Source organism: Pezoporus flaviventris, unplaced genomic scaffold (genome assembly GCF_033815535.1).
Source record: "Pezoporus flaviventris isolate CSIRO_AGI_PZ_B2104156 unplaced genomic scaffold, CSIRO_AGI_Pfla_v1 ptg000001l, whole genome shotgun sequence".
NCBI classification, from domain to species: Eukaryota; Metazoa; Chordata; class Aves; order Psittaciformes; family Psittacidae; genus Pezoporus; species Pezoporus flaviventris.
In genome coordinates, this window is record NW_026892549.1 from 44,573,844 (window position 1) to 44,588,515 (window position 14,672).

Below are 14,672 nucleotides of genomic sequence, written 5' to 3' on the forward strand. Positions count from 1 at the left end.
GAAGGGGGACTATAGGGATGCTGGGGAGGGACCCTTCATTAGGGACTGTAGTGATAGGACAAGGAGTAATGGGTTAAAACTTAAACAGGAGAAGTTTAGACTGGATATAAGGAGGAAGTTCTTTACTGTAAGGGTGGTGAGGCACTGGAATGGGTTGGCCTGGGAAGTTGTGAATGCTCCATCCCTGGTGGTGTTCAAGGCCAAGCTGGACAGAGCCTTGGATGGCATGTCTTAGTGTGATGTGTCCCTGCCCGTGGCAGGGGGGTTGGAACTAGATGATCTTAAGGTCCTTTCCAACCCTAACTGTTCTATGATTCTATGTTCCAAATACATTTTTAAGTGGTGCTACGTACCAGCTCACTCTGAAACAGACAGCTGGCTTACCTGTAACAACGAATCTGCAGTGAACTGCACAAGTGTGTAAACACATTCAAAACTGTGGCATCCTCTCTAAGAAATGCATCATTAGCTTATGAGCATAAGCATGGCATAAGAACATGAAAGCATTCCATGAAGAACTGGTTTTTATTAAAAGGGATTTAAAGTTGGCTAAACTCAGACATTTTTCTCATTTCATCTTTCCTGTGAAAAACACTAAATTATGAAAGCAAACCCCAGTTTATGTAAGGTAATTTAATTTTTTAAAGAAAAACTAGTATTAGGAGGGGGAGACATAATTCTACCTAATACATTAAGTTATGTTTTGAAGGCTAATGTGAGCATAATATTATAATAAATACCAGTATTTTTTAAGTAGCAAGCAGTAGGTCACTATCACCCAGCTGGTGACCCAAGATGACCGGGTCTGGAACTGGTACCCTTGGAGTGACAAGGTTACATGAGGAACATAGCTCTTGCTGTTGCTGAGGCTCAACAGGCCTGAAAATGGTTTGAATTTAAGCAATAGTTGTTCCAATAAAGCTTTCCTGAAGGTATGCTTGTCTGAAAGAAATGCATCTTTTTAGCTCCAACAGAACAAGGTTTCTCACCAAGCTTTTTGTTAAAAATCAAATGCACTATTTTTTCCTCCACTATTTATTTTTGCTGAACTCCCTTCTCTCCTCAGTTTGGTTTGAACTTCAAAACAAATAAATAAATCACTGTTTTGGGAAGTCAACCATCACTTAGTAAGGAGAAGCAAGTGATGCAGCCTTGTCTTCCATCAGGTAGAAAAAACCTCACCTCTGGTACTTTTCATAGAGCTTACATATTGTCCAACACAGGATAACTGAAAAAAAAATAAAAATAATACATCTGTCTACAACCCTAGAGGCAGCAGTCAAACTGGAGACACAATAGGCAAATTACAGCTCTTTCAGGTTGAACACATAGAATTACCACAACATGTATCCTGTAAAACAAATACATTTGAGTTTAAAGCATCTAAAAAGTGTTTTATCTTAATTATTAAATTCAGTATTTCACATCCTTAGAGACACACATGAAATACTCTATTATCAGGGTACGTTCCCTATAACACATTATAACGCTCACTACCAGTATGGAGAACTGCTAAAAACTGGAACAGCACCAAAAGCTTAGGTCTGCATGATCATAAGAAGCAAGGCAAGATTCCCTTCCTTTAACCTGCACCACAGAGTAGGATAACTAGTGCTGGATAAATGTTAATGCACTCTGCATCAGTGCCAAACACTGCTCTTGTGCTGCAAATATTGTGACTATATTTTATAATGCTTTTATTAGACCAACAGTCAAAGAGGGCAAAGTGAATTCAAATGATCTCATGGGCATCTTAACAACTACAAATTTTTTAAGAAGAACTTGCATCTGGGGAGAAATCTGGGCCTTACTTTCAATCTCCCCCACAAATAAACATTTAGGAAACCTAAAAAGGAAGTTCAAGGAACTCAGGGGCAAAAAAAATCCCTTCCTCCTACTGCTTTTAGCATCCAGTTGATAAATAGAAACAAATGATGAGATGCAGGAGAATGCACTTTGGAGCTCATTAGCTCTAATCACCCCCTTTATTCAGGCTTTATTGGGACAGCTGCTTCAGAATACAATCACTTTTCATCAAACGAACTGAGACACAACTAACTGCATTAACTTGTTTATTACACAAAACCATATGAGGTCATTCAAAGTTTTGGGGAAGTGTCATTTCTCAGTCGTCACAAAAGAAGGGCAACTGTCAGGCTACCTTGCAAACTGTGTTGTACAGTAATAGGAAAGAGAAAAATAAATAAAGTGGGTCATCCCTTTAACTGTTAGTACGTTTTAATAACTTTGCACGGATAATCATTGCAAATTGAGACATCACCATTGAGACATCAGCCTGTATGTCAACAGCGTTGCTGTAAGCCCCAAGTAAAGTATGGTTATATTTCTAGGCTGGTCATACTTGAAAAAAATGGAGCAGAGAACAAAAAAACTAAGACTGACTATCCACTGTGCTCTTCTGTGAAGACCCTCCTTTGAGATAATTTACAGAGCCCATGCTTCTAAAACGCCTCCCAATTACAGTTAGAAATCCTTCACAGGAAGTTAAAAAAAAAAACAAGAGTTCCTATAGATACACAGATTTATTTCACTGTCTTCCATTCATCTTAAAAGACAGGATTCTTTATTTTCCTACATGTACAAGTTCGGGGGGGGGGGGGGAATCATAAAATCATTTTCCCCTAGAGTGCTCTCTACATTTAGATCTTGCAAGCAGAAATTTAACCAGAAGGTATCAGAGGCAAGTCTGAATTTGAAATGTTGTCACATGGATTAGCTCAATGTTCCTTCAGTCTTTGGGTATGATGAAGATGAGAAAAGCTACCTCTTCTCTAGCTTTATTAAACTTGAGGTATCATACCTTTCTTCAGACAAAGAGGGAGGGGATTAAATACCTTATTCAGGGGGGCCAGCTCACACGGTTGAAAAAAAACAGTCACAGAGAAATGGTCTATCACCCTGGGAGTCTGGCATACTACACAAAATGCAAGATCTGCTTACGAAGAAAAGAAAAAGCCCTAGAAAGAAGACATTTCCAAAAGGAAATGTCCCATCAGCTGTAGGAAGGGTTCTCTGGAATAATGGCGAGTCTTCCAGGGTGTGTCAGGGCACCTTACCATGTCATCAGTGACAACATTCACAATGTCTTGTGCCCTACTGCTCTTCAGGCGCAACAAATAAATACTGCCTGTCATAGCTAGACAATGTCCAACCGTATGTTTGGAGATACAGCCTATCTCTAGCCAGCTTAAGTCAATGTTTCATCATATACATGAGGACAAATACCAGTTCCATAGCTGCCTTTGGGAAAGCTCAAACTAGCAGGTTTTGAAAAACGAATTTAACAACTTTGAGATGGGGAAAACAAGCCAATTTAGAAATATTTGAAGAGTACTGAGCTGGCCACATGCTTCAGTCTACTTGGCTGCAAGTAGCAGCGCTAAGTAGTTATGATTCAACTGAAAAGCAACATGCAATACTTAATAAAGAATTATTCTGCGAGATGATTGAAACCTCCCTAACCTGTGTGAGCTTGTCCAGTTCCCCCAGCCATGCCCCAAACATCTTGTCCAGATCCTGATCTTCCTTATCACTATCTTCTTCTGCACCATGGTCAAGTTCTTCATCTGATAATTGCTCCATCTGAAAAAAAGAAATTATACATATATAAGTTTGATACTCAAATTGTATCAGTGTCTAATAAATCTGGTGTCAGCTACTAAGTTTATGAAAAAGCATTCTGAAGTCAAAGCACATATTTGTCCATAAGCTTTATAAAAGCTTTATAAAAATTGCATACATTCACAGTTTCTTACCCTGCTCAGAAGTAAAGAGTTAGCGTGAAAGCTGGAATGAATAATTACAAAGCCATTCTTGCAGCTCACTTTTGTCAGAACCATGCAGGAAAAAAAAACAAAATCCAGAGTCCACAATATATAATACAGCATCAGAAATTAATTCATGCTAGCCTTGCACATGCATTCATTGCCAGCTATTGTTGGCAAAGACTGTTGATTTTACATTACAAAAATTCAAGTCTTGTCCAAGGAATTCAGCTGACCACAGTTAAGCAACACCATTCAACCCACAGGAAGTGCAGTCTCCCTGTGCTCCAGATAGTTGACTCTACACATCTGTAAACAGAAATGCTTAAACAGGCCACAGAGAATGCCAGCAACACATCCCATGAGACAGTTTAAATCTTGGAGACTGTCCAGATCACTTCAGTGATAATGCACAATTTTTACCCAACAAAGAAGCTCCTCCCTGGAAGCTGAGGGTCACCATTATAGCTATCAGATCCTCATTCATTCAACAGATTTCAGGGACCAAGATAAAGACTTAATGTTCTCCACAGGTTTTCTGTTATTACCTCAAAGGAAATTAATCTTTTGTTAAACAAGCCTCTATTCTCTTCCCCAAACATGATCTCCAGACCCCTTAGGTGGAGCTAAGATACATATGCCTTCCTTGGTACAGTCATACTGTTAAACCCAGGATCTAGTTCAGAATGAAAATTTACATACTTGGGAGGAAAAACAACACAGGCAACAATTTGTGAGCAATGAGGCACTATAGAAGTATAATCCCTACAGATGTGCTACAGAACATCCAGAGAGACATGGGAACAGATTGCCACCAACAGATGCACAAAAAATCTACAGTGTGCCATACACCTTGATTTGGTCAAGTAATGGGCTACACAGCAATTTCCTAAACTGGTGCTTTCTGAAACCTGTGTATGTTTTGTAGATTTAAAAGCAAACTTTCTAAATGCTACTCTTCAGGAAAAGACGAACCTTAGTCTGAAATACATCAGTGTTGCAGAATTGAGCTGATTAGAGAGGTTACAAAAGAAAAAGATGACCACAGAGAAAAACTGTTCAATCCAGTTTTGACTTCATATGACAACAGTTAATGCAAAATAACCTCCATGATTTTAAAACAGCCTTTCCTTCTATTTATATATTGCTTATATTTCACTTTACCTTGATAAAAGAATCAGGGAACAAGAGACTTCATAGGTGATCTACAATTCTGAGGTTAGCAGAAGCCAGCGCCTCTCATGGATGCAAGATACTGCCATCCAGTTGCTCTAGGCAAAGAATCTTTTACTGAGATTTTACTTTTGTGGGAGAGCACAATGCAGCTGCTTCCCATAAAAGGGGTAATAACATTAAAGCTAACCTGGCATGGTATATTACACCAAGCAAACACTGAACAGATTCAATTTACCATCTAAATCTCATTTCTTTCAACACTTCAGTCCTGTTAAGTAATTCTAGCACTCGGGAAGGGAAGGAAGCTCTTCCTACAATCTCGGAGCAGTGCTGAAGTCCAAAAAAAAAAAATGCCAATATGCTTATGTAATTGAGCTGCATCCTTCTACCAACACTGCACCAGTTTTTATCTTTTATAAATGAGGCATGCCTCCCCCTGCAAGATTTGTCTCCATGATGTCACCTGAAAGCCCTTGCACATACAGAAATGGAGACAGCGGGGTAGCAGCAACTCATACTCTCCCTGAACTCCTGCAAAACAAACAGAAGCGAGATTCCACTTTCACAGCCCTTCAAAGCTCTGCTTTACTACTCCTTCAGCTTTTACATGGACCAGAAATACTGCAAATTCAAGACAAAAAACACTATACAGAGTTTGACCATATCACCTTAAGTAACAGCATTCGCATTCAACACCACAGTATTTCTCAATGGCTAGATACACTTGAAGTAAAGAATTTTTATTTGAAGGCTAAGGGTAGTTATTAAAAGCATGCCTTAGGAAATATGACTGTGAACTGCCATATCACATAAATGGAAACTGTGACAGAAAACAGACAGAGCTCTGTATTTACAGAGACTTCACACTGCTAGCCTTTCCCTCTTTCAGCTGTTTTTGCCACTTATGCTACAGTCAGATGGGGCTTGTTTTGCAGTGCATCCATTCTATGGCACTGTTCATAACTCATCCTTTCATTAAGAGAGGAGCTTGTTCGTTTTTCTAGCATTTCTGAGGATGTAAACCGTGAAAAGAAACAGGCATTCTTAATTTCCCATAAACTGTTGCTTTAGCTATTTTAACTTGGCATCAGAGACATTGCTTTAGTTCTAGTTACTCTGAAGACAGAATTAGCAGCCTGAAGAAAACTTTTACAAGTAAAGTACTGTTGTGTCAGCATGTCTGGCACTAAACTCTGTAGTATTTGCCAGCTCCCTGTAGTCCCCACCCAAGCTTCCTAACATCAGCTGCATTTCCTATGAGCTTGCAAAAGGCACACAGAGGATAGTGTCTCACTTAAGAAACAGCTAATATTAACTTGCTGGTTCTGTACAAGGGATCTGTCTTAGCAGAAGCTCCACGAAGGGAAGGAGATCTCAAACGACATCAATTAAAGGACTAATTTAACAAATGAAGGCAGAGACAAAATGCTCAGATAACAGCATCTGAACTTTTGACATATGAACTCAAAACAGTAACAACTCAAACAGAAAGCACATTCCAGTTCAAAAGCTTGACATCTTTTTTACAGCCACTTTCTTCCTCACCGTTGTTCACAGCAAACACCTGCCATACTTCAGCAAGTCACAACCTAACTGGGAGTTATCACACCTTTCCAAGGATACAACATTTTTATTTTTAACAAGAAAGAAAAAAATGGTTTAAGTGCTGGGGGGATATACCTGTTTGGGGGGGGTTTATGTGTGTTTTATTGTGGTTTTGGTTTGGGATTTTTGTTGTGTTTGTTTGAAGGAGACATTTAGAACTAAATTAGATCTAAGAAATAAAAAGGAATAAACTGTCCTAGTGTGATACCACAAAGCCACTTACATTCCTAAAGCATTTGCAGGGTAGCAGAGTTTAAGTAGCTGTTGCTTCTGCTTAGCTCATACACGATAAAATGCCAAAGTAATTTCTGGATTCAAGTTACTTTTCAACACTTCATGTTCTATTCAAGTGCATGTCAGAATAGTACTTAAAATGAGCAGCATCATTCTGGTATACCTAGATAAAATAATGTACCAATATGGCACAGTCTTACATATTCAAGCCCTTCCTGAACTGAAGTATATTCCATGTACTATTTTGTTTTCCACTACAGTCAACTTTATCTGTTTGAAACACTATTTAGCCAGGCAATGCCATAGTCACTGTATGTCATCTACCTGGTTTCCAAAACAGCTCATTAGGTCTGTTCACTTTCAAATGCATGAAGCATAATATTCTAGCTTTTAAAAAAAATATTCTAATCTTATTTTATGAAAAATGACTGAGGCTTTCATTAGAAGTTACCAGTTGCAACATTTAGTCATTACCTACTATTTCAATTACATTGTAAGGAAAAAACTCAACTTTACCAATAATTTAGAAAAAAAATAAAGATATATTATAAGCCATTACAACTTTCAGCATGCCAGGGCAAGGCATGAGATGATGCGATTTCAAAACACCAAAGGAAAGATGAAAAGCCCAAGAACAATGCTTCAAATATACCATTTTGACATTTTCAAGAAAATGCACCATCACAGAAATCCAAAACTCAACAAACTGCTGTGATCAGAAAGCAACAGCTTTGGGGCATGTAAGTTCTAATCAAAAGTGTACTTAAAGTGTCTTTCACTGAGACTGCACTCTGCAGACTTGCACTTTGAGACGCAGTTCCTACCTTAAGTCAACCCAGTTGAACACAATAGGAAACTTTATTATCTTAACAATATCTCCTTAGAATGAAAACACTCTGTACTGAAAAAAAGCAGCTGTAAAAGAATGTGACAGCAGGATTTGCCTATACTGCACTTACTTGATGACAGAAAGATATCAGAGAAAAACAGATATCTAACTGGAAATGCTAATGTGCTTAAAGGGTCAGTAACAAGAATATGTTTATATTCACTAATTTCAGAAGCACTGTAATAAGCATTTTGAACTAGATGCTTAAGCATGTTCAAAGGCAACTGACAGCATAAAACCCCCAAATGAAAACAAATCATGTCTCTTTCAGGCAACTGATGTTTTCACCCCTAACCTTTCTTATCATTTAAACATAAGCTTGTACGTGCTCATGCTTGTCACTGAACTAAGGATTTTCTTCATTAAAAAAAAAAAAAAGCTATGGAATTTTGTAACTATCTATTATAGGGATACAGTAGACAACAAGAAGCACTCAAAACACTACCTGGACAAGTGACCTATTTCTGCACTTCAAAACCTAATCTCGGAAACCAAAAGGAACTCTATAGCATACTCTGGTTTTGAAAACACACTCTATTAGGAGCTGGTTTGTAAATCAGAGTTCTTCCATTTCTGATCACCCATGGGTTCTCATGGCAGTATCTATTTCTGTTTAAGTTGTATATAACATAACACTATAGTACTATGCTGTATGAGCACAAAAGCAGTGTGCACACATAAGATCCTAGCAGGTTTTCACCTCTAATACTTGTTCACCTGACTGCTTAAAGAAATAAAGTTACTTACACAGGAGAAAAAAGAAAATAAAAAATCAAAATGATTTTAGAAAACTGACAGCCACAGCTCACATTCATGTTTCTACACGTTTTCTTGAAGTAACTAATAAATGATGAAATAAATAATTAGTTTGAACGCATAAATTGTTTCATATTAGTACACTGCATGACAGTGATCAATAAAATCCAGCATTTTTCTTTTTTCAGAAAGAAAAATAAAGTCTTATGCTATAATGAACATTAACATTTCTCTTTTAGCTTGAATACTGCAGCACACTAAGCCAATGACACAGTGAAGATAACTTGCTTTAGTATTTCCATGTTTGTTCTTAATAAGCATAAAATATTCTGAAATTAACTATTGAAAAAGAGATCTGGAGGTGGATTAGAAAGTGATGGGAAACTCTTTGCACATTATCCAATGTCCTGTAACCCAGTTTATGTTAAGAGTAATCTAGATGAAAAACTGAACAGAAGAGTATTTATATCCTTTTAGCTTCAAATAGCGTAGGTACTAGCTGAATACATCCCAAGGCCCCTACAGCACACAGGTACCACAACGCCTCTCGAATTCAAAAACTGAGATAAGAATCTTTCAGCCTAAAAGTTCAAATTCAAAGCATCCCAAATAAAAATCTTACGTCAAGTGAAAGCCTCTTTCACTATACTAATTTGAGACAACTTTGACATTTTTTTTTTTTTTTTTTTTTTGAATCATGCTACAGGCAATAGTTTTCCAGGCTTCTAGTCACACAAGGTGAAAATACATTGAATGTCTGATAAAAAATAAAGCTTCAGGCACTTCATTAAAAGCAAAGAGACCTTTTATAACCAATGAACTCCATGTGTTCCTGAAATTACTCAGGCAATAATTTTAACAGATAATGTTCTACATTTATGTATTACACAAACATAGGATCTGTTGCCACGTCTTAACAAAATCAAAAAATGTCTGTGCACTTTGTTGTACCAGTTAAACAGGTAAACCTATTTATGCAACACAGCTTTAAAGTGAAAAAATACTGAATCTATTCCTTGCACACATGAAGAGATTCACATACCCAGAAGTAGCGTGGATGGTAACCTCTTGAGGTCCTGGACAGCAATATCTACCTGCCTCAATATAAGATTCAAGAAAGAAATAGTTGCATCTAATCACACATCAATAGATATAATTAAGGTGTATAACACATTCATAGTTACTAATGTATTTAAATACTAGGTCACTAGATTATTAGGGAATGTGACAACCTTTGATGCAAATCAGCTACCTGCTTCCTGCTCTTCCTTCTCTCCCTTCAAAGCCATTAGGAGAAGGAAGACAAATAATTAAAGAATACCTTAAAAAAGTCTTAAAAGCAATGTGCCTTTTGAGCACATTTCTTTTTCAAGTCTTTTACGTTATATCAAACAGCTGGTCTGGACTGCAGAAATCCAGCAAGTTTGAAAACCAGGTGTCCTCACTGTAAGGCCTTATTCTCAGGTTTAGCTGGGACGTGCGTAACTCCCACAATATTCCCTCCCTTACCTACTGATCTGGTTAAGATGCAAGAAGGTAACTTTGAAACCACAGTAAAGAAAACTGCGTCTGAAAATGCATGTTTTGAATTGCAGACAGGCTAGAGTTTCAATAAAAGATCAATTAAAAGCCGCTGAAAGTAACAGTTACTCAGCCAAACATATACAACACTACTCCTAAAATTAAGCACATGCCTGTACAAGAACTTGCCTTTGCCCGTAGCTGTTTGTATTTTAAGCCCAGTTAAACAACAATGCTTTCACTAAACTCTTGAAAATATTTTTCTTTACATTATCCATAAGTTTGCAATATAAATATTTAGAGCAATACAAGTGAACACATAACTTACATAAAGTTTAGCAATTGCTAATGAAACAGTTGTTTGAAAAAATAACTGGAAGAAGAAAAAAGTCTTAATCAGGTATCAGATGGTAACATCAAAGCAAACTGTCTCACTCTTCTTGGAATCCCCCAAAACATATCAGTGCTGTATACAGTAAACACAGGTTTTCTAGAACTCAGTGCTCTTCATAAGAACACCGTTAATGCCTTTCAGATTATAACAGGCAGTTCAACAATTTATCCCCAGAGATTCTAACCTAACCAGGAAAGTCAAACACACCACAGTTGCTCCCTGGTCTTCCACAGATTCAGCAGCACATCTTTAGAATTAAGCAGACAGTATGTTAAGCTGGCACATGACAACACAGTACTCCTCACAGACAATACAAACATGGAAGAATAAAGCTCCTTTTGGCTAGCAGCATAAAGAAACAGAAAAACATAACTGTCCATATTCACATCCACTGTAGCTACTGACTTCCCTTGTATTTACTTCCCTCGTCAAAACTTGCACACCCCCACTCTAATTTGACACAGGAACCCATGATTTCCTGAAATAAATAAACTGAAGATACTAAAATGTTACTTCATCTTCTTGATTTCTACAATAACACAATAGGAAATATTTCTGATGTCCCACCCACAAAATACCACACACCCAACCCTTCTTTGTGCGAAACCTTGAAGAGAGAGGTAAAATGCAAAGTAGATCAAGCAGAACTCTACCCGATATTTCATGGGGTTAGTTTCTCAATCACTTAAGCTGTTTTTGTATTATTATTACCATTTATATTTATTTTAGGCTTCCATAATTACAGCCTGAAATTTTAAATTAGTCTTTATAGGGTGACCCGTTGTATAATGGAAGATATTTAAAAGACCTTTCTTCCTGTAAGAGCTGGTACACACCAAAATTATTGAAACTACTTAAGAATACAGTTGCATCTGAAATTCATGCTGTTGGGAAAGCACACAATAAAACCTTCATACCCTCTGATATATTTCAGTGCTTGTCTTGCATCTAGCCAAACAGATGTTGCGTTGAAAAGAAGGCGGGTTATCATTGCATCCCATTTCCTGAACCTAGATTCCAGCCAGCGTACCCAAGTGGGCACTAAATTAATTCTCATTAAAAAAAAACATCCCAGATTACATTATGTATCACAGCAGATTCTTTACTAAGGCAACCTGAAGACACTTCTAAAAAGCTGCTTTGCCAGAGTTCATAAAAACGAAAGCTGCCTTTGCTGAAATATTTTTCAAGCAGAAGATAAAATACAGGTGTTCTCTAAAATACTGACACTCACTACCTGCAGGAGCCAACATCTTAGTTTTACCAGTTAAGATTAGAGAATTTTCAGTGCGAAAACAGAGTCAGATTATGGAAGCTAGGGAAACATATAGCTTTAAATCTCTATTCAAATTATGTTCTGCCTTGAGTAGGCAGAGATGTACTTAGAAATATACATTAACTGCAATTTTCTAGAATCTTCATTATACAGTTATTATAATACAAACACTATTGTAGCATCACTTCCCATTCAGTTTTAGCTTTGGAATGATGTCCAAACCAAGAATAACAAACATTAATAAACTGATGCAGAAAGAGGGGCAGAACTAAGTTTAATGCAGTGCCTTCAAGAAGTACATGTCTGTAAATGATTTCTTTATATAACTGATCTTTTTAAGCTATTAGTAGGAAGTACTACCAACACCGAGGATGCACTTTGTATTATATATGAAAGAAAAATACCTTACAGCAGCTGCAACCTTGACAAAAGGCAGCTAGATGTCCAAAAAAGGTTTCATAGACAAGGTAAGCTTTATTACACAATTTGCGAATTTACAAATTCGAAGCTTTAAGGTGGTTATTTATGCTTGACTCCAGACAACATATACTTTGAACACACTCATGACAGTATTTGAAGAAGATATAACACAATCAGGTCCACCTGTTTTAGAGATTTTTTGATAAACAGCAAATTTTGCTCAAGTTAAGTGCTCATTAAAATGCATCTCTTTCTTACTCACTGAAGAACCACAAGTGACCCACAACTAGTTCTGCTATTTCAGCCCCAAGTTTTTCTTTCAGAAGAATCCTTCCTATAAATCCCCAAGATTATACTTACTATATGTTGCAGGCCATTGAAGTTCCCCCCAGGCTGAAGGTTGATGGATTCTCTACACTATGTAAAAAATTACTAAACAAAACAAATTTCAGGTGCCTCAAAGAGTGATTTCTGGTCCACACAGATTAGAAAAAAGAAAAATTATCAGTCATTTCTTGCTGATTTGGTCTGAGGGATAGAGGCAGAACAGATTTCAGCCAACTCTAGATACTTGTTTGAGTACACAGCAAGAGAGACTATGCAAGCATCTCGGGATGATGATTCCCTACCTCAGACCACTGCGCTCCTTGTTCTGCTTTCCCAATTCTAGCTATGGCCACACGTTTCAGGAAAACATAACACCACTAAATAGTTTATTAATTGTGAAGGGAGGAAGAGGGAGGAAATGTGCAGCTGCACAGGGAGAAGACAAACATTCCTGATCACAGCAGGCAACTCACTTAAGTCCTAAAGCATGACATTAAATTCAATCACAGTTATTATCCTAATACACAGCTGCAAATGATATGAGAACACTAAGGGCAATGTAGGCAATCCTTTCACCCCCAGAGTACACAAAGGAAGTGGATGAGAGATCCAGAAGTGCACATCTCCTAATGACGTGGCAGACTTGCACATACTGATCAGCCAGCCTGAAGCTCTACTAAAGCTTATATAAAACCTTAGAAAAAGAAACAAAGAACTTAGATGCCTGAACTTTTACTGAAACTTCCCAAGGGCTTACTGATGCAAGTAAAAATGCAAGCCTTTAACATTTTACTATGCATTTATCATCATAACTATAACAGACATGCTTAGAAGATTAAAGGAAGATTTTCATCTTCCAGATAAGGGCCAAGGCAAGAAATACAAAGCAAACCACTTATGGTTTAGGAAGAGACAAGAAGGAAATTGCCTACATCCATAACTTAACCTTCACCATCATTCTTTGTAAAATCTGACTAAAAATAAAGCACAGAAACATGCATGGTATTTTACATCACCTAAAAAAAGGATTTATTTTGCAATGAGGACAACACTTTCAGACATACTGCTAGCAACAGTCCAAATGATAATGCAAAAGGTCTAACAATTCTGCCATGTCTCATTTGGACCTCTCTTTCCTCTATAGCTGCTAATGTTGACTGAATTTTAATGAACAGAAAAAAAAAAAATCAAAACCAAGCAATAACACACAAAATCAAGGCTGTCTTATTCTGCAGAAGGGCTATACAACAGCCTTCAAAAGAAGTATTCAACAGAGATACGAGAAAAACATCTTTTGGTAATGCAGATCTATGTTTTATGTATAGCTTTAAATCTCCATTAAAGTAAATTCTGCTTCCAGTAGGCAGAGATGTACTTAAAAATATACATCAGCTGCAGTTTTCCAGAATCTTCATTATGCAGTTACCATAACACAAATACTATTGTAGCATCTCTTCCCATTCAGTTTTCACTTTGGAATGAGCAAAATATCTTTTTGGGATGCAGATCTACTTTCTCCCCTCTTCCTCTGAGGCTGTATACAGTTCCATTCTTGTCCTTGCTGTTAAAAATGCAGGTGTATTGACTGTTCTATTTGCAGGCAATGCAAAAAAGAGGGACTTTATGTCAGTGCAATTGGTAAGGAAACCTTCTTAATTCGGATGACTGAACCATGAAACTGCATGAAGGGATATGCCCTTCAGAGGAGGGGTTATCTCAAACAATACATGAGAAGAAACACATCATGAAAGAATGGCTTTGTATACATCCACAGTTAAACTTAATGGACACTGAAAAACTTCACTGTCAGCTTCATTTAAAGGAAACCACTTTACTGCCAAAACTAAACTAAGCATTAATTTAATAACACAACAGAAGCATGTGAGATTAGCCTGTGCACAGGTGCATTCATACCATTCTGGTCACCTCCTGAATGATAGTTCCCCACAGGTACTCAACCTCCCACACTTCCCTGTGGATCTTCTCTTCAATCCAGAAAAAAAACTAAAACACTAGAAAGCACAATGTGCTTACTTGCCTCTTGCAACTTCATCCATTCCAGAAAGGATTATGTAGCCTCTTTTCTCCATCGGCAGACTAAGAATAGCAATCAATTTTATTATAGTATTTGGCCTTACAGATAGATTGCTGGAAATACCCAAATACTCTTGTAGCTGTGGCCCAGCTCTTTAGGCTCACCTTGCACTTGGGAAGGGAAGAAGCACTCATGAACTGATCACTATAAAATTCACATGCCTTTACAGACTGGTTAGTTGCGCTTTTATAATG

General features: G+C 37.4%; 1 protein-coding gene across 4 annotated transcripts in view; it reads right to left on the reverse strand.

The window, feature by feature from the left end:
- The window catches only part of RAPH1 (Ras association (RalGDS/AF-6) and pleckstrin homology domains 1), a 91,693-nt gene that overhangs the window by 51,995 nt on the left and 25,026 nt on the right, over positions 1–14,672 (reverse strand). For all 4 annotated transcript variants that reach the window (XM_061455006.1, XM_061455015.1, XM_061454997.1 and 1 more), the window contains exon 2: positions 3,484–3,603. In XM_061455006.1, the coding sequence (XP_061310990.1) occupies positions 3,484–3,603 (120 nt within the window). The remainder of the gene's footprint in view (positions 1–3,483; positions 3,604–14,672) is intronic.